This window comes from Panthera leo, chromosome A1 (assembly GCF_018350215.1).
Source record: "Panthera leo isolate Ple1 chromosome A1, P.leo_Ple1_pat1.1, whole genome shotgun sequence".
Taxonomy (NCBI): Eukaryota; Metazoa; Chordata; class Mammalia; order Carnivora; family Felidae; genus Panthera; species Panthera leo.
The window spans coordinates 413894-441111 of NC_056679.1; the positions used below are offsets into that span (position 1 = coordinate 413894).

At 34.9% G+C, this 27218-nt stretch overlaps 1 protein-coding gene across 2 annotated transcripts in view; it reads left to right on the forward strand.

Annotated features, from left to right (window-relative positions):
* RNF17 (ring finger protein 17) overlaps window positions 1-27218 on the forward strand; it is a 112544-nt gene that overhangs the window by 35795 nt on the left and 49531 nt on the right. The window contains exons 11-20 of one of the 2 annotated variants that reach the window (XM_042929185.1): window positions 472-561; window positions 1781-1939; window positions 4602-4788; window positions 5666-5834; window positions 7934-8124; window positions 9051-9192; window positions 20538-20691; window positions 20905-21020; window positions 21979-22099; window positions 25155-25275. In XM_042929185.1, the coding sequence (XP_042785119.1) occupies window positions 472-561; window positions 1781-1939; window positions 4602-4788; window positions 5666-5834; window positions 7934-8124; window positions 9051-9192; window positions 20538-20691; window positions 20905-21020; window positions 21979-22099; window positions 25155-25275 (1450 nt within the window). The remainder of the gene's footprint in view (window positions 1-471; window positions 562-1780; window positions 1940-4601; window positions 4789-5665; window positions 5835-7933; window positions 8125-9050; window positions 9193-20537; window positions 20692-20904; window positions 21021-21978; window positions 22100-25154; window positions 25276-27218) is intronic. The other variant, XM_042930026.1, reaches the window with a different exon arrangement.

Below are 27218 nucleotides of genomic sequence, written 5' to 3' on the forward strand. Positions count from 1 at the left end.
TTAAGGACCATTTTCAAGTTCCATTTTAGTTCTCTTCCACCCACCACTTCCCAGTCTGTTTCATTGGTTGATTCTACAGAATGACATTTTGAATGAAAAAGTGGGGGGTGGGGGGGTTGGGGGGGAACATGTTTTCAGTTGTTTCCATTGTATTTTTATCACTGAAATCTCAGTGAGTTAAGAGATCTGTTATCCATCACTTCTCAGTCTGTTTCATTGGTTGATTCTGCAGAATGACATTTTGAATGAAAAAAAAAAAAAAGGAGGAGCATGTTTTCAGTTGTTTCCATTGTATTATTATCACTGAAATCTCAGTGATTTAAGAAATCTATTATGACTTTACCTACTGATAACAAGGAGTCTTACCATTCCAGTATTTTGCCAATTCAAGTACAGCTTTTTAAACAGTAGTATACCATTGTCAACTTAATAAAACTAGTACAATTGCCTTTATTTCCTATTTTGATGAAGCACGCTTGACAGATTATCTTGTGGAAACACCTAGAGATCCAAAAAAGCCTTTTCAGAAAAAATCATCTTCCACTTTTGGATTAAAAGCAGGTACTTTAACAACTCTGAACTTGATGTTGTGGAGTTTGCTGTACGTAAAGTAACTCTTACATAGTATGAAGGCAGTGAGTAAAATGAATATTACTATCAACTAAAACTTCTTCCTTTTGAATATTAAAGGTTTTGGCTGTTATTGGCAAAAATGTTTCTGAAATTTATAACACTTCTGTCAACTGTCTCCCCAGTTACACATATTTATCTCTTTACCCCATATTCAATATGGATATTATTCTTTGTGATCTGTATTGGATAGTTAAAGTGATCCATTTGTTCAGTTTTTATCATCTGTCTATACTTGACTGTCTCCAATTCCACTCCTCCTAGTTTTTGAGTTTTAAACATTTTTACTAAATGAAACATCTACATTGTTCAAAAATTATATATTAAAATACTGTGAAATTTTTACCTAACTGTTCCCATTTCATTCGGTCCTTCTTTCCCTTCCACAGTTTCTTTATGCATATACAAATACACATATATTGTTTTTCTAACTTGTTTTTATACAAAAACATAGCACACCGTGCACACTGTTCTGTTCTTTTAATTCCTTTTTTTTTTTGTAACATTATATTCTGAACATCTTTTCAGTAGCTACACTTGGCTTCATTACTGCTGTATACAGAATATTTTTTTCTTTTATTCTACCCTCACTACCACCCCCAGCTTCCACCAAAACATATATCTCTTCCCCTAAATGGTGCTTAGTATTTGGTTTTGCCCAGATGTTTTTTCACCCCTTTCTAGCCAGGTAAGATTTGTGATTCAGAGTATCTATGAGCTAATTATTAGTTCTTTGGATATAGTATAAACAGGATTTTTTGGGATATGCAAGAAGTCTATTTAATATCAATGGAGTTCTGAGTTCCAAAATATCCATAAACTGATGTTTTGTTGTAATATGATAGAGTTATAGCATATCTTGACTTCAGCATCTAACCACCACGTGAACTACAATTCCACTTAACATACCTGGCATGTAAAATAAAATAGTTGCAGTTCAGGTTATGCTAAAGGATTTAATGTTGATAGTGGGAACTTTATCAGTCTAGTTACTATTTTGGGTTTGGACTTCTTTTTGTGGGGCTTAAGTATTCTAGAGTTTTCAATGCCACAAGACACTTAATATTCTTTTAGAGGATATTGCATTCAGTTTTTGTGAATTCATTCCTAACTTATGATTTGTTAATATGGGTTAAATATTCTTATCTAGGTTCTCCAGAGCTAGTTTTTGTAAGCCATGTAATACATCCTTGCCACTTTTATGTCCGGAAGTATTCACAAATTAAAGATGCAACAGTACTGGAAAAGAAGGTCGATCAGTTTTGCAATAAGAGTTTACACCTTGATCCTTCAGACCTTTTGGAGCTAGGTAATGAAATATTACTCAAAGCTAAAATATCAAGTTTATGTAAATATTATATAGTATTTGGCCAACCCTTATAGGCTAGCCCTTATAGACCTTTTATAATACAGATTTGTTCCAGAAGCATGAAAGTTTTATAAGAAGGGTGCCTGGATGGCTTAGTCAGTTGAGTGTCTGACTCTTGATTTCGGCTCAGGTCAGGATCTCACAGTCTGTGTGATCGAGCCCTGTGTCAGGCTCTGCGTTGACAGTGCAGAGCCTGCTTGGGTTTCTCTCTCTCCCTCTCTTTCTGCCCCTCTGCTATTTGTGCTCTCTTTGGCTCTCTCTCAAAATAAAAGTTTTGTAGTGATATAATTTTATTTAGGTAAGTTAGCTAAATATTGACTGCTGAGTGAAGTATATATAAAACCTCAATTACAGAGTGAAAGGAGTTATTTTTTTAAATTACAAAGCCCATCGCAGGTTATGTAGTTTGCTTCCCTGTCTCCAGGGAAAATTGGCCTCTAACACGATTCCTTGTACTGTGGCTATTAGTCCCTTGCTGTCCACATGTGAATATTGAGGATGTCATTAAGCACTTAAATGAGATGCAGGAGAACACCGGTACCTGTTTCCTAGGACCCACAGAGGGTAGTATATTTTGAGGGTACCCACACTGAGGGTTTGTGTAATTTGCCATAATTTAGGGTCTTATTGCAGATGTTTTCCTTATAATACATTGACTAAATTTGATTATAATAAGACGAAGCTATTATTTGTTTGATTTACTAACAGAGTGAGAAAACCATCTATTAATAGCAATCAATGCCTATGTATAATACCAAAAAGTATTACCTGTTTAGTTATATAGTACTTTAAAAGTGTGACTAACTCTCAGCTTATCTGTGTAGCTTCTCAGAATATTCAAAAATTAGGATTATCGTATACTTCTGACAAAAATTAATAGTAATTTTTAACTTTAGATAACTTTTAACTGTTAAGTATCTAAGAAGAAAGAAATGTTGTATTAAACTTAACTTTTATGGCTACAAGTAATTCTCTAAAATTTAATACATGTCCGAAAGAGTTCAGCTTAGATTCAGAAAATTTTCTAAAAAAGCCAAAAACTCATTCATTGTTTTCAATTAAGGACAATTATTATTTCAAGGCAAATAAATTTGCATGACTTAAGTACCTATATTTTGAGTAATGAGTGATAAGGGAAGAAATGTGAAATGATACTTCAGGAGGATATCCTTTTGTTCCTTTTTCCTACATATGCTCTTCACTGCAAAGGACAACAAATGTCTTCAATAGTCTTTTAACTTACCTATCAAAAAAGAATGGTTTGGGGCTCCTGGATGGCTCAGTCAGTTAAGTGTCTAACTCCTGATTTCGGCTCAGGTCATGATCTCATGGTTCGGGAGTTCGAGCCCCACATCAGGCTCTGTACTAGTGCAGGGATTTTCTCTCTCTCTCTCTCTCTCTCCCTCTCTCCCTCTCTCCCTCTCTCCCTCTCTCCCTCTCTCCCTCTCTCCCTCTCTCCCTCTCATGCATGTGCCTTATCTTTCTCTCTCTGAAAGTAAATGAATAAATAAACTTAAAAGAATGGTTTAATAGTGTATAGTTTAAAACTAAGAATAATTGGTTATGTAGTATATCGACATAAGAGAAACGTTGATGATAATCTTTAAGCCAAAATAATTGGTTACGTGGTACATCGACATAAGAGAAAGGTTGATGATAATCTTTAGGCCAAATAAACATTTTGGTTAGAACTAAAATTAAAAGGTTGCCCTAATGTGCCTCTCAACTATCCTATTTTTATTAGCATGTCCAGAGGGGATTATACAGGATCCCTCTGTATATAATCAGTGGTCAGATCTACCAGTTTATCTCCGATAGGTAACTTAGTTGTTAAGAGGATGGACTCTAAGACTACCTGGATTCTCCTCCTACCTCTTTGCCACCATCTCCGTAGGGTTGTTGTGTGGAGTAAGTAAATCCAAACGTAATGTACTGAGAACATCACTGAGATCATAGTGAGCATTCAGATTCAGGCCTCCTTCTTTCTTGACCTTTTTTCCTGGTTATTAATTTGTAATTCATCTGATCTCTCCCTAAGGTCTTCCTCTGCTGCTATGTCCTTGGTTCATCTTCCCCTTCTCTGAACTCCCAGTGTGTATTTAATTTTGGCATGTCACATACTACCTTTCATTGTTTCTTTACTTTCATTCCTCTTTATCAAGAGAAGGTAATTGTTTCTTCCTTTATGCTCCCAAAGTATTTTACAGATTTCAGCATTTATATATCTGTACATCTATGTGTGCACACGCATGGATAGAAAATTTTTATTGTTGTAAGTACAGTCATTTGCCCATCTTTTTTTCTTTCTTGAGCTTCTTGATGGCAGGATGGTCTCATTCATCTTTGGTGTAGTTCATAAAACATAGGTCTTCAATAAGAGACTGCTAACCTTGTTTTTAGCTCCCTATTTAGCTATATAACAGAAACTGTCACAGTATACTACCTTTATTTTTTTCATAGCACCTGACATGTATATGTCCTCAGTAAATAAATCAATTAAGATTTCTTCGTGATGAAACTGATATATGTGTTCGTAAGTTAGAGCTTATTAGGTATTTTTCTCCATAAATACTGATAATGATTTGTCTTCCTCATTATTTAGGTGCAAGAATATTTGTCAACAGTATTGAAAATGGAATGTGGTGTCGAGGAACTATCACTGAATTAATTCCAATAGAAAGTGAAAATAGAAAATTTTGTAGTCCAACCAAATTCTCAGTCCGTGAAGTTGCACTAATACAAATATTCATGGTAGATTTTGGAAATTCTGAAGTCCTAATTGTTACGGGGTATGATGTTTTATAGTTGTTACATGTTTCTGGCCTGTTGATCATGGGGGTGGGATACTAAAGAATAAAGGAAATTGAAAATGGGGATAGAGGGGAGTAATTTATCATTCTTCACTTCTAAGGCATATAATTTGGCTCTATAATTTGTTTTACTAATTACTAAATTAGTGAAGTATTATCATTTATCAATATTACTAGGTGAGGAGCCAGTAAAAGGAGATTTTTGGTGTAACCCAAACTTAAGTACTTTTCTGTGTTGCTTCAAAACAGGGAATGATGCACACAAGTATTTCCTTTAAATAAAGTATTACAATTAGCTGCAGGATGACTCAGTAAAATTTTAAATCAGACTTCTATAATTTTATCAGTGCATATTGAAGTGGCATAGTGTCTAACCGTAGGTATTCAAAAATATTTCTCTCAGTCTTCTAGGAAAATAAAACAAAAATGATAAAATAATAAAAATAAAACTGAAAATGTTTCTATAGTAAGGACCACTATTAACTATAAAATGGTCACTATCTAATGGTCATAGCTTTATAAATAAATAGGTTTCTGTTTGAGGACATCATTATCCCCTTTAAATTTAAGCCAAATAGAAATATGAAAGACAATTCAGATTAAGTCAATTGAGATTTAATTCTATAGAGAAAAATCAATGTCTGTACTTATAAAAACTAGGTTAAAGCTATGCAGTAAGTATGAATCAGAATATAACTTTCTGGAAGATTCAGCTTAAGGAGACTATCCTTAGAAACGCATACCTGTTTTGACAGTAAATTATATTTTTAAAAAAAGAAATGCATACCTTTTATGGAGGAAAGCAAATTTGTGTTTCAAGTATTATTTTCAATAAATACCACTTGAATTCTTCTAGAGTTGGTGATATCCACGCAAGATCAGAACACACTGCTGAGCAGCATATAGTAATAAATGACTTATGCCTAGTTCTTAGGAAGTCTGAACCGTATATTGAAGAGCTGCTGAAAGACATCCAGCCGTTAGCACTGCCATGCTCATTGAAAGACATTGTTCCACAGAATTCGGTAAGTGAGACTTAAATTATTTCTTCTTTGGGGGCTAAATATTCCAATTTTAGCTATGTATTACCAGTCAGATTGCAAAGTGTAAGTTCGAGGCACCAATTGTCTTGTAAGTACATTTTGCATAATAAACTATCAGTGCCAGTAAAAAAGGAAGTGAACTTCAGGTTCCATAATTAGAAATATTCTTAGTGGGAAATTGAGTTGAATAAGCATATATGCATGGAATGATAGATGAAATATCCAAATAAACCACTAAATTTGAGTCAGATGTGGAGAGAAAAATTTTTAAATATAGTGTAGTGTGAGTTTCCATTTCTTTACTATTTTTGTGGCACTTTTTTCCTTAGTTGTAGCCCATATCGCATATTACTTTGCAGTATTTAGGAAAAATTTCATAAATATTTAAGCATAAGTACTTGCATATTTACTTGCATTGTCTATTCCCCAGCAAGACTCAACAACTCACACAGGAATTGTGTGTAAGAATATATGTTAAACTGTTACATTATTATGAAATCTATGAAAGCAGGAGTCTGTGTCTTTGCCCATCATTGTATTCCCAGCACATAGCAGATTACCTAGCACATAGTAGGCATTCAACATATATTTGGAAGAATGAATAAATAAAAAGTAAAAGGAAATATATCACACGTGGTGTTTTCCTCAAAATGGTAAAATTGGTTTAAATTTTGTCTTTTGTAATTTTTGGCACTTTCTGAATTGGCTTTAATTTTATAACCTTTAGAAAGAGGTTTTATTTTTTAAGAAACATGTAGCTTTTTCAAAATTTGAGCACAGTTGGCACACACGGTTACATTAGTTTCAGGTATACAACAGAGCTATTCAACAGCTCTGCTGGAGGTATCACAGTTCCAGATTTCAAAATATACTACAAAGCTATATTAATCAAAATAGTAATGGAACAGAATAGAGAACCCAGAAATAAGCCCATGCTTATAAGATCAATTAATCTATGACCAATGAGGCAAGGATATACAATGGGGAAAAGACCGTCTCTTCAATAAATGGTGCTGGGAAACTGGACCATTTTCTCATACCATGCACAAAAAGAAACACAAAATGAATTAAATTCCTAAATATGAGACCTGAAGCCATAAAAGTCCTAAATAAAACATAGTAATTTCTTTGACATTGGCCAGAGTACCATTTTTCTAGATATGTCTCCTCAGGCAAAGGAAACAAAAGCAAAAATAACATATTTGGAACTACACCAAAATAAAAAACTTTTGCACAATAAAGGAAGCCATGAACAAAACGAAAAGGCAGCCTGTTGAATGGGAGAAGATATTTGCAAATAATGTATCTGATAAGGGATTAATATTTAAAATCTATAAAGAACTTAACACCAGAAATGTATAGTTTTAACTCTTAAAATTTACTTTAGGTATGGTGGGGGGGACTTAAAGATTCAAAGATCAACTTAAAATTTTTTTAAATGAGTGAATACTTATCCTTACTGTTTAAGTAGCATGTACCTCCTATATTCCTAGTTAACGGAAACTCAGTTAACTGATAATTACAGATATCTTGATTGCATTACATGGCTCCCATTATACTTTCAAAATTACCTTTTGAATTTGTCATTTAAGAGAAAAAAAACTATGCAATACTTGTTTTATTTTAGAATATTTATAATCTTCGTATTAATATTCAGAGGTGAAACTAAATTCTAAAGTACAATAGCTTATGGACACCTTGAGACTGTTCATAAAATCAAAGGTCTAGGGGCACCTGGCTGGCTCAGAACATGTGACTCTTGATCTTGGGGTCGTGAGTTCAAGCCCCATATTGGGCATAGAGCTCATACACACACACACACAAACACACACACACACACACACACACACACACACACACACACACAAATCCATATATTGTGCATACATAAGCACCGACCTTGGGTTTGTGACCGTAGCTGTTGTTTAGTGTCTATGGTTGAGTCCCTTTGCTTAAGTTTGCAGTCTTTGGTTGTATAAAGCCAAATCCAAACAAAACAAAACCAAAGATAAATCCAGAGTATTGTACCATTAGCACTAATTATAATTACTAAGTACATCGGAATTTTACTTTTTCCACAGAATGAAGGCTGGGGAGAAGAAGCTAAAGTAGAATTTTTGAAAATGGTAAATAACAAGGCTGTTTTAATGAAAGTTTTTAGAGAAGAAGATGGTGTGCTTATTGTAGACCTGCAGAAACCACCAACAAATCAAATAAGCAGTGATATGCCTGTGTCTCTTAGAGATGCATTAGTTTTTATGGAATTAGCAAGGTAGGTAACTTATTAAAACAAATACTTTTAAGATTATAGTTGTAAATTGGAATAGCAGAATTTACCTTTAAAAACTATGGACTGACTCCAAAGTGAACATTAAGAGATTAAAAAAACCGCTATTAGTTTTCTAAGTATAGTTGTCAGAAAATGACATTCAGATAATTTAATAAAGAAATTAAAACTCAATTACAACTCAAAATAGAAATTGTAGAAACTGAAACAAATTTTAGACTCCTGATAACTTCACAGACAGCTCCCCTAGGGTTTTAAGAATTACAGTTTAACAGTGCCTGACTTAAATTTTCTACCCTTTAGAGTAAGTTCATGATCACCCACTCTGTATTTAATGTCTGAATCTAAAATAGATACTTCAAGTTTCTTCCCCCACCCCCATCACTGATGAACAAAATAGGACGACTGAGAGAGATAGTGGAAGATACTAACTTTTTGTCCGAGTGGGGAGATGACTCTGGAAGTGACCCAAGTAGGTTTCATTGTAGAGAAATAAGAGTAGTATTAGAGCTGGAGGGGGCCCACGGAGACCCTCAGCTGGCCTGGGTGCTACTATGAACTGTGGTTATCAATGTAACTGAAAGATGAGAAACTGTTTTTTGTTTTGTTTTGTTTTTGTTCAAAAGAGGAGAATCCTTGAATCTGAGTAGAAGAAACAGGCCTGGCTCAAAAATGTTCCAACACAAAATTGAAGGTCAATTGTTGACTTTGGAGACTTGACATCTTATTTAACCTAGTTTGATAATTGGAGACAATACCAAGAAATGTATTAAAAGAGAAATTGGAAAGGGAATACTCTTGGTAGATAAATAAGTATATGCACAAGTCTTTTCTTCAGACCAAGTTGCTAAGAGAAGAGATTCTTTGAAGAAAATGGTTCTTGCTTATGCTTTTATTGTGCTTTCGATTAGGTTTAGGTCACAATCACCAAGAAGCCACTCTGAAAAAAATATGACTTTACATTATCACCCACCTGTTTTGCCTAAAGAAATGACAGATGTTTCAGTTATGGTTTGTCATATAAATAGTCCTACTGATTTCTATCTTCAGTTGGTAAGTATTTAGTATTCCTTAGAGACCAAGTATTTTTTTCAAATTTTAAGTAGCAATGTATAAGGGAAATGAGTACCTAGTATGACTTTTAGAACAATCCAATACCAACATTCTGTAAATTTAAGTTTCTTAGCTGCAGCTTTAAACAAGAAATTCTCATGATTCGTAGTAATTTAAGAAACTCTTAATCATGCAAATTAGTGAAATATAGAAGGAAAGGACAGTGAAGGATACCTAATATATGTGTTTCTTGCTACCTTATGAAATCTGGGCAATAGGAAAGCACGTAGAACTGTCATCAAAATACTATGATAAAACCTGTTTCTGACTGAACATCTGAGAATTTACTAATTATTACTAGGTAATTTTCTGAATTTGAACACCAAAATAAATTCAGATCAAAGCCATTCATATTTAATTTTGAATGTGGATTGATGGGTTTGTTTAGCTAGCTACGAACAATGAGTCATCATTATTAATCTCTTTGTGTCAGTGCTTCATATGAATTAACTCATTCTAAGGGCAGTAATAAGTGAATAACTCATTAATCTTTATAACAATCCTGTGAGAAAGACACTAGTATTTTCGTCTAGATTGGAGATTCTGACCAAAAGGATGAAGCAACTTGCCTGAGGTCACACAGCTACAGAAAGGTGGAGCCAGGATTAGACTGGGTAGTGTAGCTTCATTCAGAACCTGTCCTCTTAAACCCTGTACCATGTTCTGCGGGCTCCCCAGATAAGTTGTGGAAGTCGCCTTATTTGGCCCTAAGTTAGGACTTGCATACATTTCTTTTATTGAATTTTTTTTAGTGTCTTATATTTAAATTGAGGTAAAACATATATAAAATTAACTATTTTAACCATTAATGTATGGTTCAGTACCATTAAGTACTCCAAGTGTCGTGCAACTGTTGCCATTATTCATCTCCAGAACTGTTTCACCATCCCAAATAGCTCAGTAACCCTTAAACAATAACTCCCCATTTTTCTTCCCCACCCCCAGCCTCTGATAACTTGTCCTACTTTCTTTATGAATTTATCTGTTTCACTTAGCATAATGTTTACATGTTATAGCGTATCAGAATTTCATTCCTTTTCATGACTGAATAATATTTCAATGTATGTATATACTACATTTTGTTTATACATTCATATGTTGATGGACACTTGGATTGTTTCAGCCTTTTGGCTATTGTGAATAATGCCGCTATAAACATGGGTGTTCTAGTGTTTGAGTCTCTGCTTTCAATTTTTTTGGGTTTATACCTAGGTCTGGAATTGCTAAATTATATTATAATTCGGTTTGTCTTTCTGAAGAACTGCCAAACTGTTTTCCACAATGCTGCACCATTTTATATTTCCATTAGCAATGCATAAGAGTTCCAATTTGTCCATATCCTCACCAACACTTTTTTTTTTTTAAGTAATAGCTGTTTAGGATATAGATTGTATCTCATTATGGATTTGATTTGCATTTTCCGCATGGCTCAGATTGTTGAATACATTTTTTCATGTGTGTATTGGCCATTTGTATATTTTCTCTGGAGAAAGACCTATTCCAGTCCTTTGACCGTTTTTGAATTGGATTATTTTGTTGTTGGGGTGTAGGAGTTCTTTATACATCATGGATTTTAATCCTTTGTCAGATACATCATTTTCAGATTTTTCTCCCCATTCTGTGGGCTGCCTTTTTACTCTCTTGGTAGCATTCTTTGATCCACAAAAAATTTTAATTTGGTAATCCAGTTTTTCTGTTTTTTTCTTTTGTTGCCTGTGCTTTTAGTGTCATAGTCAAGAAATTTTTGCTGAATCTAACATTACGAAGCTTTTCCCTTATGGTTTCTTCTAAGAGTTTTATACTTTTAGCTGTTAGACTTAGGTCTTTGATTTTGAGTGAACTTTTGTGTATGATATGAGAGAAGAGTCCAATTTCATTATTTTCCATGTGGATGTCCAGTTTTCCCAGCATTGTTTGTTGAAAAGATGATCTTTTCTCCATTGAATGGTCTTGGCATACTTGTCAATATGCAGTTAGCCATAATATATGTGAAGGTTTATTTCTGGGATCTCTATTTACTCCATCAGTCTATCTGTTCTTATGCCAGTAGCACACTTTTTTGATTACCATAGCTTTATAGCAAGTTTTGAAATCGGGCTGTGTGAGTTCTCCAACTTTGTTCTTTTTCAAAACTGTTTTGGCAATTTGTGGTCCCTTGAGATTCTGTATGACTTTTTTAGGGTGGGTTTTTCTGTTCTGCCTGAAACATCACTGAGATTTTGATAGAGACTGCATTGCATTGTAGATTGCTTTGGGTGGTATTGTCAACAATATTAGGTCTTTCAATCCATGAACGTGGGATGTCTTTCCTCTTATTTTTGTCTTCTTTCATTTCTTTTATCACTGTTGTGTAATATACAGCAAGTGTCTTGTCTAAGTTTATTCTTAAGTGTATCATCTTTTTGGATGGTACTGTAGAAGGAATTATTACTTTCATTTTCAGATTTTTTATTACTGCTAAATAGAAACATAACTAATTTTTATGTCTTGGTTTTATATTTTGTAAGTTTGCTGAGTTTTTTTCTAACAGGTTTTCTTTGTGGATTCTTTAGAGTTTTGTACATATAAAATTATATCAGCTACAAAAAAGATTATTTTACTTCTGACAGTTAGGATGCCTTTTGTTTCTCTTTCTTATTTAATGGCTCTGGTAGAAGTTCTGATATCATGTTGAATACAAGTAGAAAAGGCAGGCATCTTTTTCTTCTGTCTGAGGGGGAAAGCTTTTGTCTTTCACCATTGACAATGGTATCTGTGGGTTTTTCTCATATGGCCTTTATGATGTTGAAGAAATTTCCTTCAATTCCTGTTAGAGGAGAGGGAGAGAAGGGTTGGAGGATGGGCTAGATGGGTGATGGGCATTAAGGAGGACACTTGTTGGAATGAGCACTGGGTGTTAAATGTAAGTGATGAATCACTAAATTCTACTCCTGAAACCAATACTAATACTACACCATATGTTAACTAACTTGAATTTAAATTTAAAAAAAAGTAATAATACTATTTTTGGGGCACCTGGGTAGCTCAGTCGGTTAAGGATCTGACTTCTGCTTAGGTCATGATCTGGTGGTTTGTGGATTCGAGCCCTTCATCAGGCTCTCTGCTGACAGCTTGGAGCCTGGAGCCTGTTTTGGATTCTGTGTCTCCCTGTTTCTCTCTGCTCCTCCCCAGCGCACGCTCTGTCTGTCTGTCTGTCTCTCAAAAATAAATAAACATTAAAAAAAATTTTTTTAATACAATTTTTGCATCAACTGAGATGATCATGGTCTTTCTTTTTCCTTCATTCTGTTAATGTCTTTTGCATTGTTTTAGTTTGTTTTGTATTTTAAACCATCATTGCATTCCAGGAATCCATCTCCCCTAGATCATGATATATAATCCTTCTAATATGCCATTGAATTTGTTTTGTAAGTATTTTGTTGAGGGTTTTTACATCAGTGTTTATAAATGGTATTGGTCTATAGTTTTCTTATCATGTCTTTGTATGGCTTTAGTTTCTGGTAATGTTGGCCTCTTAAAATGAGTTAGGATGAGTTTATTCCCCCCCCCCCCCCCCCCCCCAGTTTTTTGGAAGAGTCCAAGAAGGGATGGTATTAATTTTTTTAAGTGTTTATTTAATTCCGCTTACAGTGTAATATTATTTTCAGGTGTACAATATAGTGATGCATTATTTCCTTATATATCACCTGGTGCTCCTCACAAGTGCTCTCCTTAATCCCCCATCACCTATTTAACCCATCCCCCCCAACCACCTCCTTTTAGGTAACTATCAGTTTGATAGAATTCATCATAGAAGCCATATGATCCAGGGCATTTCTTTATTTGGAAGTTTTTGATTACTGATTCAGTCTCCTTGCTAGATACAAGTCTGCTCAGCTTTTTTTATTTATTCATGATTCAGTTTTGGTAGGTGTTTCTAATTATAGTAGATTCTTATAATGCTTTTTATTTATTAAAATCGGTAGCAATTCACCCATTTTCTTTTTTTTTAGTTTTTTTAATGTTTTTATTTACTTTTGACAGAAAGAGACAGAGGTGTGAGTGGGGGAGGGGCAGAGAGGGGAGACACAGAATCTGAAGCAGGCTCCAGGCTCCCTGTTGTCAGCACAGAGCCGGATGTAGGGCTGAAACTCACAGACCTGCTCCAAAGTCAGACGCTTAACCAGCTGAGCCACCCAAGTGCCCCAAATTGACACATTTTGTTTCTGACTTTAGTAATTTGCATTTTTCCTTTTTTTCTTAGTCAGTGGTTTGTGAATTTTGTTAATTTTTCAAAAGCCAACTTTTGATTTTGTTTTTTTTAGCCATTGTTTCTCTATTTTCTATTTTATTTATATATAGGCTCTAATCTTTATTATTTTCTTCCTTCTGCTAGTTTTGGGTTTATTTTACCTTTTTTTTTCCCTTAAGGTTTATCATTAGTTATTTATGATCTTTCTTTTCTTTACTGTATATATTTTATAGCTATAAAGTTCCCTTTTAGCACGACTTTTGCTACATGCCATAAGTTTGTTGTGAATTTTTCAGTTTTTCTCTGTTAATTTCTAGTCTTCTTCCACTGTGATTAGGAGAGATACTGTGTATGTTTTCAGTATTTTAAAATTTATTAGGGCTTGTTTTGTTGCCTAACGTATTGTCTATCCTGAGAATGTTTCATGTGCACTTGAGAAAAATTCTGTTGGCTTGAATGTTCTGTATATGTCTTTCATGTGTAAGGGGTTTATACTGTTGTTCAAGTAATCTATTTTCATCTTGATAATCTTTGTAGTTCTTGAAAATGAAGCACTTAAGTCTCCTTTTATTGAAAAACTGTCTCCCTTCAATTCTGTCAATATTTGTATCATATATTTGAGGGCTCTGATGTTTGGTGCATATATATTTGTAATTGTTATGTCTTATTGGTTAATTGACCCTTTTATCAATGTATAATGTCATTCTTTGTTTCTTGTAATATTATCTGACTTAGAGTCTATTTTGTCTGGTAATAGCGTAGCCACCCCGGCTCTCTTTTGGTTACTGTTTGCATGGAATACCATTTTCTAATTTTTCACTTTCAACCAATGTATGTTTTTGGATCTAAAGTGATTATCTTATAGATAGCATATAGTTGGACCATTTTTTAAAAACCCATTCTGTAAGGGCACCTGGGTGGCTCAGTCAGTTAAGCATCCAACTTTGGCTCGGATCACCATCTCCTGGTTCATAATTTCAAGCCCCGCATCAAGCCTGATGCTATCAGCACAGGCTATCAGCACAGAGTCTGTTTTGGAATCTCTGTCCCTCCCCTAATCGCACTCTCCTTCTCTCTCAAAAATAAATAAACATTAAAAAAAAAAAAAAGATTTAAAATCCATTCTGCAAATCTACCTTTTAATTGGAGAGTTTAATCCATTTAAAGTACCTACTGTTGGAAAGGCTTCTGCCATTTTGCTATTTGTTTTTTGTATATCTTCTAGCTTTTTTGTCTCATTTCTTGTATTACTTATCTCTATTGTGTTTAGTTGTGTGGGGTTTTTTTGTAATGTCATTTTTTATATTTTTAAAAAAACATTGTCATAAAAAAATAACAAAATTTACTATCTCACCATTTTTAAATGTACAGTTCAGTAGTGTTAACCATACCCACATTGTTGTGCAACAGATCTATAGAACTTTCATTTTGCAGAACTAAAACTCTCTCCATAATCCATTCATCCATTGATGGACATTTGGTTTGCTTCCACCTCTTGGCTATTGTGAATAATGCTACAGGGAACATGGCTTTGCAAATGTTGTAGTTTCATGTTTTGATTATCTTCTTATTTCCTTTTGTATATATCTATAGTTGTTTTTATAATTACAATGGGGATTACATATAATATTCTAAAGTTATAACAATCTAATATGAACTTATACCAACTTTAATTGCACAAAACCCTACTCCTGTGCAGCTCCAAATTCCCCATTTATATTATTGATGTCAAAAAATAATCTTTAAGACACCTGGGTAGTTCAGTCGACTAAGCATCTGACTTTGGCTCAGGTCATGATCTCATGGTTCACGAGTTCGAGCCCTCTGTCAGGTTCTCTGCTGATAGCTCAGAGCCTGGAGCCTGCTTTGGATTCTGTGTCTCCCTCTCTTTCTGCCCCTTCTCTGCTTGTGTGCCCTCTCTCTCTCAAAAATAAATATTAAAAAAGTAATCTTTATACATTGTGTGCTAATAGATTTCTGGTTTTATTTGTTTTTTAAATCCTATAGAAATAGATATTATCCTATAGAAATAAATAGAAATAAAAGTGGAGTTACAAACCAAAATTAATATTTCTTTCATGTGTGTCCTTGTATTTACCTGAACCACAGATCTTTATATCTTCCTGTGGCTCTGAGTTACATGCTAGAGCTACACTCTATCATCCTTCTAGCTCTACCTAAAGGACTCCCTTTAGTGGTAGTGCGTTTCCTCACCACTTGTTTCTCTGTGAATGGCTGAACTTCTCCCTTATTTTTGAAGGACAGTTTTGCTGATCTGTAATTCTCAGTTGACAGGGTTTTTTTTCCAGCACTTTAAATTTATCTCCCTATTGTCTTCTTTCCTCAAAGGTTTCTTAGAAGAAATCAGCAAGTAAGCTCACTGGTGATCCCTTGTACATGACAAGTTGCTTCTCTCTCACTGTTTTCAAGATTCTGCCTTTGTCTCTGGTTATTGATAATTTGATTGTAATGCGTATGAGTGTGTCTCTCTGGGTTTATTCTACTTGGGGTTTGTTGAGTGTATTAGCTTCCTAGGGCCATTGTAACACAATACCATAAAGTGGATAGCTTAAATGACAAAATTTTGTGGTCTGAAGTGATGGAGTCTAGAAGTCTAAAATCAGGGTGTTGGCAGGGTTCATTCCTTCTGAGGTCTTAAAGGGAAAATCCATTCCATGTCTCTCCCCTAGATTTTGGTGGTATGCTGGCAATCTTTACCACTTGTTGGCTTCTGCATTATCCCAGTCTCTTCTGCTGCCTTCACATGGCATTTTCTCTGAACTTGTCTGTCTCAATTTTTTAATAAGGACACCAGTCATATTGAATTAGGTCCCACCTAAGACTTTATTTTAACTTGATAACCTCTGTAAAACCCTATCTTCAATAAGGTTACATTCTGAGGTACTGAGGGGTTAGAACTCCAACATATTTTTTGAGGAGGACACAGTTCCCAAAGCAGTCTACTTTCTGCTCCATCAGAAATTCATGTCCTTCTCACATCCAAAATGCATTCATCCCATCCCAGTCATTCCAGCATCAATTCTAAGTCCAAAATCTTATACATAAGTATCATCAGCCAAAAGTCCCAAATCTCATCGTCTAATTCAAGTACAGGTGAAGAATTAGTAGCATACAAGCTGGGGCAAAATTCTTGTCTATATCTGAATATGTGAAACCAGAGGAATCTAAAACCTAGCGGGGCAAATTCTATTAGATTCTTATGACTTGAGAATAATCTTCACTGGCTAGATGCTCCACCTTTCAGTCCCACTAGGATTATTCAGCCTATTTTGGCTTTACCTACTCAGCTCTAGAAGCAGCCTCAGTTATTGGAATTGAGTATTTGTCTTCATGCTCTGGAACCCAGGAGGCTGCACCTCTTGGAACAGAGGACAAGTCAATCCTGCCTCTCAGACTTGTGCCCTCTGGGCTCCTGGTGGCAGTAGCAGACACGCCAGCCTCTGAACTACCTTCAGGGTCATTATACCTTTTCTTCAAAGATAAAACATGTGCAGGGCTGAATAGCTCCATCAGCTCACTTCCTGCCTGTAGAATCCCACAAGTTCAACAGCCTTCCTTCTTTCTTCCCATCTCTATTCCCTCCATTTTAAGCTGGCAGAGTTTCTGCTGAGATGATTGCTTGGATCCACAAGCCACCTGCCCATAATCTCTTCAGCCACACCCTTGGTGTCCTCTCTAAGCATACTTTCTCATTGTTTACAATATGGATAGGCTAAAAATTTTCTAAATTCAAGTTCTGTTTCCTTTATGTTTAGCAATTCTTTCTTTATCTCTGTCTTCTCGTGTTTTATTTTAAACAGCAAGGAGAAACCAAGCTGCACGTTCAACAATTTGCTTAGAGATTTCCTCAGCTAAATATTAAAGTTCTACTTTCTATCTGACAGAATACAATTCAACCAAGTTCTCTACCACTTTATATCAAGGATTGCCTTTCCTCTAGTTTCCAATAACATGCTCCTAATTTCTGTCTGAGATCTCACCAGAAGAAACTTTGACATTCATATTTCTACCAAAATTCTTTTCAAAGCAATCTGGACTTTTCATTCAAACACTTCAAAACTTCTTCTCTATCCATTACCTAATTCCAAAGACACACCCACATTTTAGGTATTTTTTACAGCAACACCCTACTTCTCAAAATCAAAATCTGTATTCATTTCCGAGGGTTGCAATAACAAAGTTACACAAATTAAGTGACTTAAAGACCATAAATTTATTGCCCCATAGTTCTGGAGTCTAGAAGTGTGAGATTCAGGTATAAATAGGGTTGGTTCCTTCTTAGAGCTGTGAGTGAGAATATTCCATTCTTTTCTCCTAGTTTCTGGTGGTTAGCTGGAAATTTTGGGTGGTCTGTGACTTGCATTACCATAATCTCTGCTTTCATCTTCACATGCATTCTTCTGTGTTTGTCTCTGTACCTAAATCTTCCCCTTTTAATGACACCACTCATATTGGATTAAGACCTACCATAATCATTTTCACTTGATTATCTCTGTTAAGATTCTTTCTCCAAATAATGTCACATTCTCAGGTTCCAACTCCCAACACATCTTGCTTGGAGATATAATTTAACCCATAACATTGAGCTTCTTGGATTTATAGATTCATGTCTGTCACTAAATTTGGGAGGTTTTCAGAAATTATTTCTTCAAATAATTGTTTTGCTCCTTTCTTTCTCTTCTCCTTCAGAGACTCCCATAATGTGTATATTAATATGTCTAATGGTACTCTTAGTCTCTGTCCAAGTCCTGAGTCTCTGTTCCCTTTGCTCTTTTTTCTTTTCCCCACTTAATAATTTCAGTTACCCTATCTTCTGGTTCACTGATCCTTTCTCATGCTTGCTCAAACATGCTGTTGAACCCTCTGGTGTTTTTTCACTTCACTTATTGTATTTTTCAGCTCCAGAATTTGTTTGATTCCTTTTTATAATCTCTATCTCTTTGTTGGTATTTTAATTTTGGTCCTTTATTGTTTTTTCTGGTTTCCTCTAGTTCTTTATCCATGTGTTCCTTTAGTTCTTTGAACATATTTAAGACAGTTCTAAAGTCTTTGTCTAGTAAGTCCAATATCTGGGCTTCCTCAGAGGTGGTTACTATTTATTTTGTTCCTATGAGTGAGCCATGTTTTCCTTTTTCTTTGTATTTCACCTGATTTTTTTGTTGTTGTTGAAAACTGGGCATTTGAATATTAGAATGTTGTAACTCTGAAAATCAGATCCCCACCTCCCTGGGATTTGCTGGGTTTTCTTAATTGTTGAAGACTATAGTGGTCGGTTTGTTTGAGACTTTCCCATTCTATTTTTGTAAAGACTGTTCCTTTTTGTGATCACTAAAGTCTCTGTTCCTTTAGCTTGTGTTCAGCAAATGTTTTGACAGAGATTTCTTTGAATGCCAGGAACTTGATTGGGTTTTGCTTGGTTGCAGTAAACCCTTGACTTTTCCAGAGTTCTGAAAAATTTCATATGGCTTCTCATTTTTTTTCAATGTTTCTGTGTGGGAACGAGAACTTGGAACCCCCAGTCTGCTATTTTGCTGATGTTACTCCTCTGTTGAATTTTTCACTGTTCCATTTGGATAACCTATTAATGGAAGAATATGAATAATATCTACTTAGAAATAAAAGTTTACAAAATTTTAAAATTTTAAGTAATTTAAATGGAATAACAAGAAAAGCTAGATTCACAAAATTTCCACTCGCATTATAATGCTCAAAAAAGAGAAAAACCTAAATTTTTGCCATTTGAAATGGATTTTAAAGTATTTTTAAACTTAAGAATTGGTATTTGGGAAGATAATCAAACGTTTATCTATGATGTTTTGGGATTGTTTTTTTAAGAACTGTGTTTCAGATGCTTTAAGAACTACAGTAACCAAATACTCTTATTTAGTACAAGAAATTTCAAATTTGCTCAATGCAGTCATTTCACAAACCCTACTGAAATTACTGAGTTAAAGAATTAGCAATTCACTTTAAAACCACGAGATAGATGGTTGATAGGAAACTGGACATTCATATAATGCCAGAATAGTACTACATGAATTATTTGGTGGGTACAGGATAAAAACATAACTGTACAACAGAGGGATCAAAATCATCACCCCAATCTATATGTGAATCTTAGCATGTTAATGTTGAGTTAGTGATTATTATGTCTTTTGATGTATTGCAACCTAAGTATATTTACAACTTAAGTATAATTACTTGTATTCTGGCCAAAAAATGTTTGAGTCCATCACACCTATAGATACCAACTTTTAGCTTTTGGGAAATTTCAGGAGCTAGATACTACTTAATGGAGGAACAAGCTAAATAATAGCATGAGGATGTAACTACATAATAGATGCTCTTCAGCAAGACCAAGTCATTAAAATAAAAGTACCATGGTAGATTCTAAAAGATTTATTGAAATAACCAGATATAATGTGTAGTCTTGAATTGAATACTGGTTTAGGTCAGCATGGGGTATCTAAATGTGGTCTGGAGCATTAATAGGAATCCTTACTGAAATAGAAAAGTGAGAACTGATAGAAAATGCAAATTATCAAACTGTAATCAAATTGCATATATGATATAATTTCATTTTTGTTTTAAAAAATATGGAAAGTTTGTGTATAAGAAAAGGATCTGGAAGGATACATTTAAGGTATCTGGATATGTTTTTAATGTTCTTATTCATTTTTGAGAGAGAGCATGAGCAGGGAAGGAACAGAGAGAGGAGGGGACAGAAGATCTGAAGCAGGGTCTGTGCCAACCTCAGCAAGCCTGATATAGTGCTCAAACTCATGAACCATGAGATCATGACCTGAGCTGAAGTTGGGACGCTCAGCCAACTGAGCCACCCAGGTGCCCCTGGAGAAATGTGATTTTTAAAACTTTTTGTTATGTCCACATTTGCTAATTTTATTTATTGCTTCTGTAATAAGATACTTCAAATATAAATTATGTGACATGATTTATCTGATTCTAACATTTGGTAATTTTATGAATAGTGCTTATAATACATACCATGTGTTTTAATCCCTTTATCTCTTAGATAGAGAGCCTGGATTTTTTATTTCTATTAAAGACAATTGAGGAATTCTATAAAAGTGAAGATGGAGAAAATCTGGAAATCCTCTGTCCAGTTCAAGATCAAGCCTGTGTAGCTAAATTTGAAGATGGAGTTTGGTACCGAGCAAAAGTCGTTGGTAGGAGATTGCACACTATTTCTACAGGGAAATATTATGCTTAAAAACTGATCCCATTTGAGTTGGTACAGATTAATCGTGGAAGTGATGTTACTTGATCTTAACATTTTGCTCAGTTATCTATCTTTAGTAAGCTAGGGGTAATGTTGGAAGGTAAATCTCTGGGTCTCTTTTTTTCCAAGTTTGCAATTTCTAATTTCATAACTTTTGAAGGATTGCCTGGACGTCGTGAAGTTGAAGTTCAATATGTGGACTTTGGCAATACTGCAAAAATAACACTTAAAGAAATGCGTAAAATAAAGGATGAGTTTCTGAATCCCCCAGAGAAGGTAATCTATTTATCATGAATCATAGGGTTAGAATATTAGCACAAATATGAAAGTAATTTTAGAAATAATTTTTACCATAGAAATATTCTGTTAACATTTTTGTCTGTAAGTAATTTCTAACACATAGACTATAGAAAAGAGTTGCTGTGGTTCCTATAATTTTCTATATAGCAACTATAAGTTATTAAGATGTATGTATATCTTAGCAAATAAGCATTAATTATAAATGTATATGTGTATGTATGTTTGTGTCTATGTATTACTGTTCTGCAGCTCTTAATGTTATACCAGTATAATGAGGTAAGAGGATGATGTATTTTGTGAAAACAAAACTCATCATAGGAGTATTTTTACTGCAATCTCATTTATGTGTAAGTATATATAACGTGTGCAAGAGAGAGAAAAGTCTGGAAGAAAAAGTGAAAAATTACCCTTCTCTTGGAATCCTACTCCCCAGAGATATGGTTAAGGCTGATTTTCTATGTCATGTTGCACCTAAGCGTTTGAATTTGGTTAAACAATATTTTTCATTTTAAAAATGGGTAAAAATTATAGGAAAAACTTGAAAATACAGATAAAAAGAGGAATCACTCAGAATTGTTGAGTATTTTTGATATATATAAATCTAAGACGTGTCTTCTCTGTTTTTAGCGATTATAGGATTAGACAAATAGTCCTATAACCTGATTTTCTCATTTAACAGCATATCATACTTTCAGTGGATGCTTGTTATATCAATGTCTAAATGTGCAGTAATTCCTTCAACCAAATACTCTGTTGATTCCAATTATTTGTATTTATAAAATATTTTGTAGATACCTTTGTACATTTATTTATTTTCTAAATATGCATTAAATTCAAACACAAAGTTTTTTGTACACATAAAATTTTGTTGTAATTTTAAAATAATTGGAAATTAAGTTTACTTTTCTTAATGGCGCAATTCTGTTTGACACAGGCAATCAAATGTAAGCTGGCCTATATTGAACCACGTATGAGAGCAGTGCAGTGGTCCAAAAAAGCTAAGGACAAATTTGAAGAAAAGACTCAAGATAAATTTATGACATGTTCAGTCGTTAGTAAGCTATTTCCATTTTCATTTGTTGCTGTATGGTCATATATAATTTTAAATAAGAGTAACATTGTAACATTTGCCAGAACTCAGAATAAATTCAATGTGTCATCAGTAAGAGTAGTGAGAACATGTATTGTGCATTGGGTATAGTAGGTATAGTTGCCAGCTCTAGAATCTAAAATCAGCAAGAGGCAGAATTTACCATCAGAGACCAAGTCATCCCAAGAGTGCCTGGTTGGCTCAGTTGATGGAGGGTGTGACTTGATCTCAGGGTTGTAGGTTCCAGCTCCACATTGGGTATAAAGATTACTTAAAAATAAAATCTTAACGGGCACCTGTCTGACTTCGGCTCAGGTCATGATCTCATGGTTCGTGAGTTCGAGCCCCATGTCGGGCTCTATGCTGACAGCTCAGAGCCTGGAGCCTGCTTCCAATTCTGTGTCTGCCTCTCTCTCTCTGCTCCTCCCCGCTTGTGTTCTTTCTCTCTCTCTCTCTCTCTCTCAAAAGTAAATACACATTTAAAAATTTTTTAAAACATAAATAATAAATTCTTAAAAAAATTAAAAGATGAAGTCATCCTGGACATGGCCTCTTGAAAGCTCTAAAGCCAGAAATTAGCTTCTCTTATTTCTGTTTGCATTTTTGCAAGGACTCTATCCTGATTTTGGCATGATGGATGCTAAAGTTTAATGTGCAGGGAAGTGAGGGGAAGTAGGACATAACTGGTAAATAGTTTTCATATGTTCTTTTTTTTTTTTTTCATATGACTTAAGTGAATTCAACTGTAGGCTCTCCCCATATTTAGAAAAAATGTTGTTTCTTTTTTGGAGGAGTTTGGGTCCAAGAGACAGGCTGACTATTACCTTACAATTTTATAACCCAACATGTTCTGAAAATGAAAAGTTGAGTAGCAAAATCTGATCTGAATTGACATGAAGGTACATACAGTCTTTATCTCCTTTATAGTAAATATCATATATTCCGTTTCAGGATAGTAATGTATGTTTGTAGGCTGCTGCCTCAGTCTGCTGGAGCTATTACAAAATATTCAGTGTATATTTTACGTAGTCTTTCTCAATTTGAAGAGTTCTGAAACATGTCTGGCCCCAAAGGGTTTGAATTCGGGTATGGGGAGGTGTAGGATTCTGTTGTTTATCTGACTGTGTTGGTCTTAATAAGTACTAGTGCAGAATATACAAGATCATGTTTACTTAGGGTTGATTTATGGGAATTTCCAGGGTAATTTTTACAGCACCTATTTGTTCACATTTATCATACTACGTTAAATGAACCCAACTACTGTAAGAGCGTTAGCCTGTTTTACAGTGAGGAGACTGAAGCTTACTGGTCAGCTGCTCAAGGTTACTTAACGTAGAACTGATGCCTATCAGTGATAATTTATATACATTGTTGATACAAGAAATTGTTCTGAAGAAATAGTTTCTTTAGGGAGGAATGTGATTATAGATATTGCATTGTCAGTCAATAACATTTTTATATCTGTCTTCTCTGATATGAACAGTAAATTAAGGGCTTCTTAGTCCTTGAGTTATCTCCACTGATTTTGTGCAGAATTTAACCTAGATAATTCTGCTTACCAACTTTCCTTTTGGTATTTTATTCTGTTGGTTTTAGCTCCCCCTCCCTGCAGTGGACCTGACTTGGTTCCTTTCTTTACTCTTTCTTTTGCTTACTCACTTAATTACTTGTTACACCATTAATATCCAAACACTAGTCACAATATAGTTATTATCCTAGGTAATTTGAGCAGGGCCTTCTGGCACTCCTTAAATCTAAAATACCTCATCAACCTATGCAATGATGAAATTAAGAGTTTTAAGACATTAATATTAAAATGAACTACCACAGACCAGAAGGGGAGCTTTCCATTAATATGCATTGTTACCTTATAAAGCAACGGATATTTAAATTTTAATTAGCAGAGCAAGGAAGGTGGTGACAGTACAGAACATACAGGAATAAAGAACTTTGTGTATGGGAAATATAGTCAAAGAACTAAAGGGAACGCGAGAGCACAAGAGATGGAAAAGTACGGAGATGAAAATTTATTGAGGCTCATCATCGTTTAGCCTTTTATTTCTAGATGACGTATCTGATCCATTAAAAAGGAGTCCACAATCATTTTTAGGCCCTTGGAAAAAGTTTTATAATATGTGTTTTTATGATATAGGATGCTGGTAACTCTTCATCTTTTTATTTAGAATCATCATTCTGGCCTGCAGCTCTAGCTGCTGTTGTGTAGAAATTGTAGTAGGCATAAACTGCAGTTTAAGTATGCATTCACTGCATATGTTAAGGCATTGAAGTGTGTGTTTTCTAAAGAAATTCCTCTGTTGTTTATGCAGATACATATTAGGCAGGTTCTCTGTGCTGTGTACCATAAGCAAGTAAACAGGCACATGAGATGTAAATTTTGCCCATAAACTCCCAGTTTAGTTTAAGAAATCTAAATAGATCTACTTGTTGAAGTAGCCAATTTGTTTTCTAAAAGAAATTAAAAGTTGGATAGTTTGTTCTAAAAACAGAGGAATGGGAAAAAATTCCAGGTTCCAATCTTTAATTAAGGGTGTTTTTGGAGTTTTTGTTGTTTTGAACTTTGTGCCATTTTTCTAAAAGCTGTAAACCTTAGCAGATAATCACTGGACTGAATTAACTTTCATTCTTTTGTCCTCTGGAACTAGTTTGAATTTAATAAAACAGTTTAAAGACACATCAGAACACTTATTCAATGAATATAGGTCAAGTTATATTTTTCTGAGTTTAAAAGCTTTAAACTGCTTTTGATGTGTTATAGAACAGCACACAATAATCTAAAATAAAAATTGTATTAATTTGCATATGTTACAGACGACATGGACAATTGCTTTATGTTTGCAAAGTGCTACTTTTACCCCTGCAGAGAGACTTTGATATTACTTAGCAAGAAACCACATGTATGCAAAACGAAATTAAGTTTCCTGTTATTTAAAATTGCCTCATTTAGTATATTTTATGACATATTTCTTTCTTTCCCCAAACTCATCTTAATGGTTTTACAGAAATTCTGGAAGATAATGTGCTCTTAGTTGAGCTTTTTGATTCTCTTGGTGCTCCTGGAATGACTCCTACTAGTATAAATGACCAGCTAGTCAAAGAGGGCCTAGCATCTTATGAAGTAGGGTAAGTAGACCTACAAACTTTAAAAAATTCAGTTTATTCACAGGAAGGTGGTAGGGCGCCTGGGTGGCTCAAGTTAAGCGTCAAGAGTTAAGCATCCGACTCTTGATTTTGGCTCAGGTCATGATTTCGCGGTTTGTGAGTTTGAGCCCTGTGTTGGGCTCCACGCGCTGACAGTGCGGACCCTGCTTGGGGTTCTCTCTCTCCCTCTCTCTCTGCCCCCCCACCCCCCGCTGCTTGCTCCTTCTCTCCCTCTCTCTCTCCCTCAAAATAAATAAATAAAACTTAAAAAAAAAAGTGGCATATCATTTCCTTTTGGATATCTGCTTTGGAGTTTCCCCCTGTTTTTGAATCAGGAAAAATAGACGGAAAAATAATTGGAGTCATTAGTTTAATGGGGAGTAGAGTGGCTTTTCCCTCCATCCCTAAGTGACCCTGAAACCAAGAGAATGGCTCCTCAGGATTGAAAGTACTTCTAAAAAGAGAATAGCATCTTATTTCTAGGTAGAACATCTGCTTTAGTAGCCATTTGTACCTATTTGAGAAGAGAATTAGTAAGAGAAATGTCAGTATAGAGTAGTTAGTGGTAGAATTAGCCCACATTCCCATTTGAAGAAATGTGAATTTTTTCTGGGTTCAAGTGGATACGTTGAACGAGAGCCAGATTTGAGCCATTGTGCTAATAATACCCAAGACAGACCAGTGGTTGAGGTGACCGCAATATAGAAGGGCAGAGGGGTGGGAGTGTTTGCAGTAAACATTAATTAAATGGAGGAAATGAATATACGGATCTCTGAAGAGAGACATGGTTAAGTGATTCACCTGGGAGTTAGCAGCATATAAATGAGTCCATCAGAATAAATGAAAATCACTTTCATTATTCATCTCAATTTCCCTTGATGAAGATGCAACTATGAGGATTATAATCTATGAGAAAGAAAGTCCAAAACTGGTAGATCATGAACCTGAGACTGAAGAAAAACCAGGAACCAGAGAGAGAACGTTTCAAGAAGGAAAGAGTAGCTAGTGCTGAGAATTCAAGTCAAGTAAGGGCTGAAAATTATCCATTAGATATAGCAACAAAAATTAAGTCACCTTGGTTAGCTAAATCTCAAGCTTATTGTGAAAGAAATTAAGTTTTTCTTTAATAAAAATAAAGGACATCTAATTATCTGTGTTTTCAGTCTGAACTAACCTGACTTATTAAACATTCTAAACACTTCAATAATTTCTCTTTTTAATACATCTTAATAGCAATTGGCTTCCACTTGTATTCTCACTGGCAAGTGGATTGATACTTTTTAGTCATCAAAACAAATTATCAATAATTCTTCTCTTTTTGAGTACAAGATATCAATGGCAGATGATGAAATTATGAACAAACTTGGTATTTAAAACGCTTCTAAAATAGAAAGTTTGGGGGCACCTGGGTGGCTCCGTTGGTTAAGCATCCAGCTCTTGATTTCAGCTCAGGTCATGATCACAGGGTTGTGGGATCAAGTCCCATGCTGGACTCAATACTGAGTGTGGAGCCTGCTTGGGATTCTCTCTCCCTCTCTCTCCGCCCCTCCCCCCACTCATGCTCTTGCTCACTCAAAAAAAAAAAAAAAAGAGAAAGTTTGGCTTTTAAGGGTGGTTTTTGTACTTACTTTGGTAATAGTTAGCCCTTTTTAAAAAAAGAAACTAAAATTGCTGTTAATATGAAAACTGGGAAGCAGCGAATCATAGCTAAAACTTGTTCATCTCTAGGGGTACCTGAGTGGCTCAGTTGGTTAAGCTCCCGACTTTGGCTCAGGTCATGATCTTGCGGTTCGTGGGTCCGAGTCCCACATTGGGCTCTGTGCTGACAGCTCAGAACCTGGAGCCTGCCTCAGATTCTGTGTCTCCCTCTCTCTCTCTCTGCCCCTCCCCTGCTCATGCTCTATATCTCTGTCTCTCAAAAATAA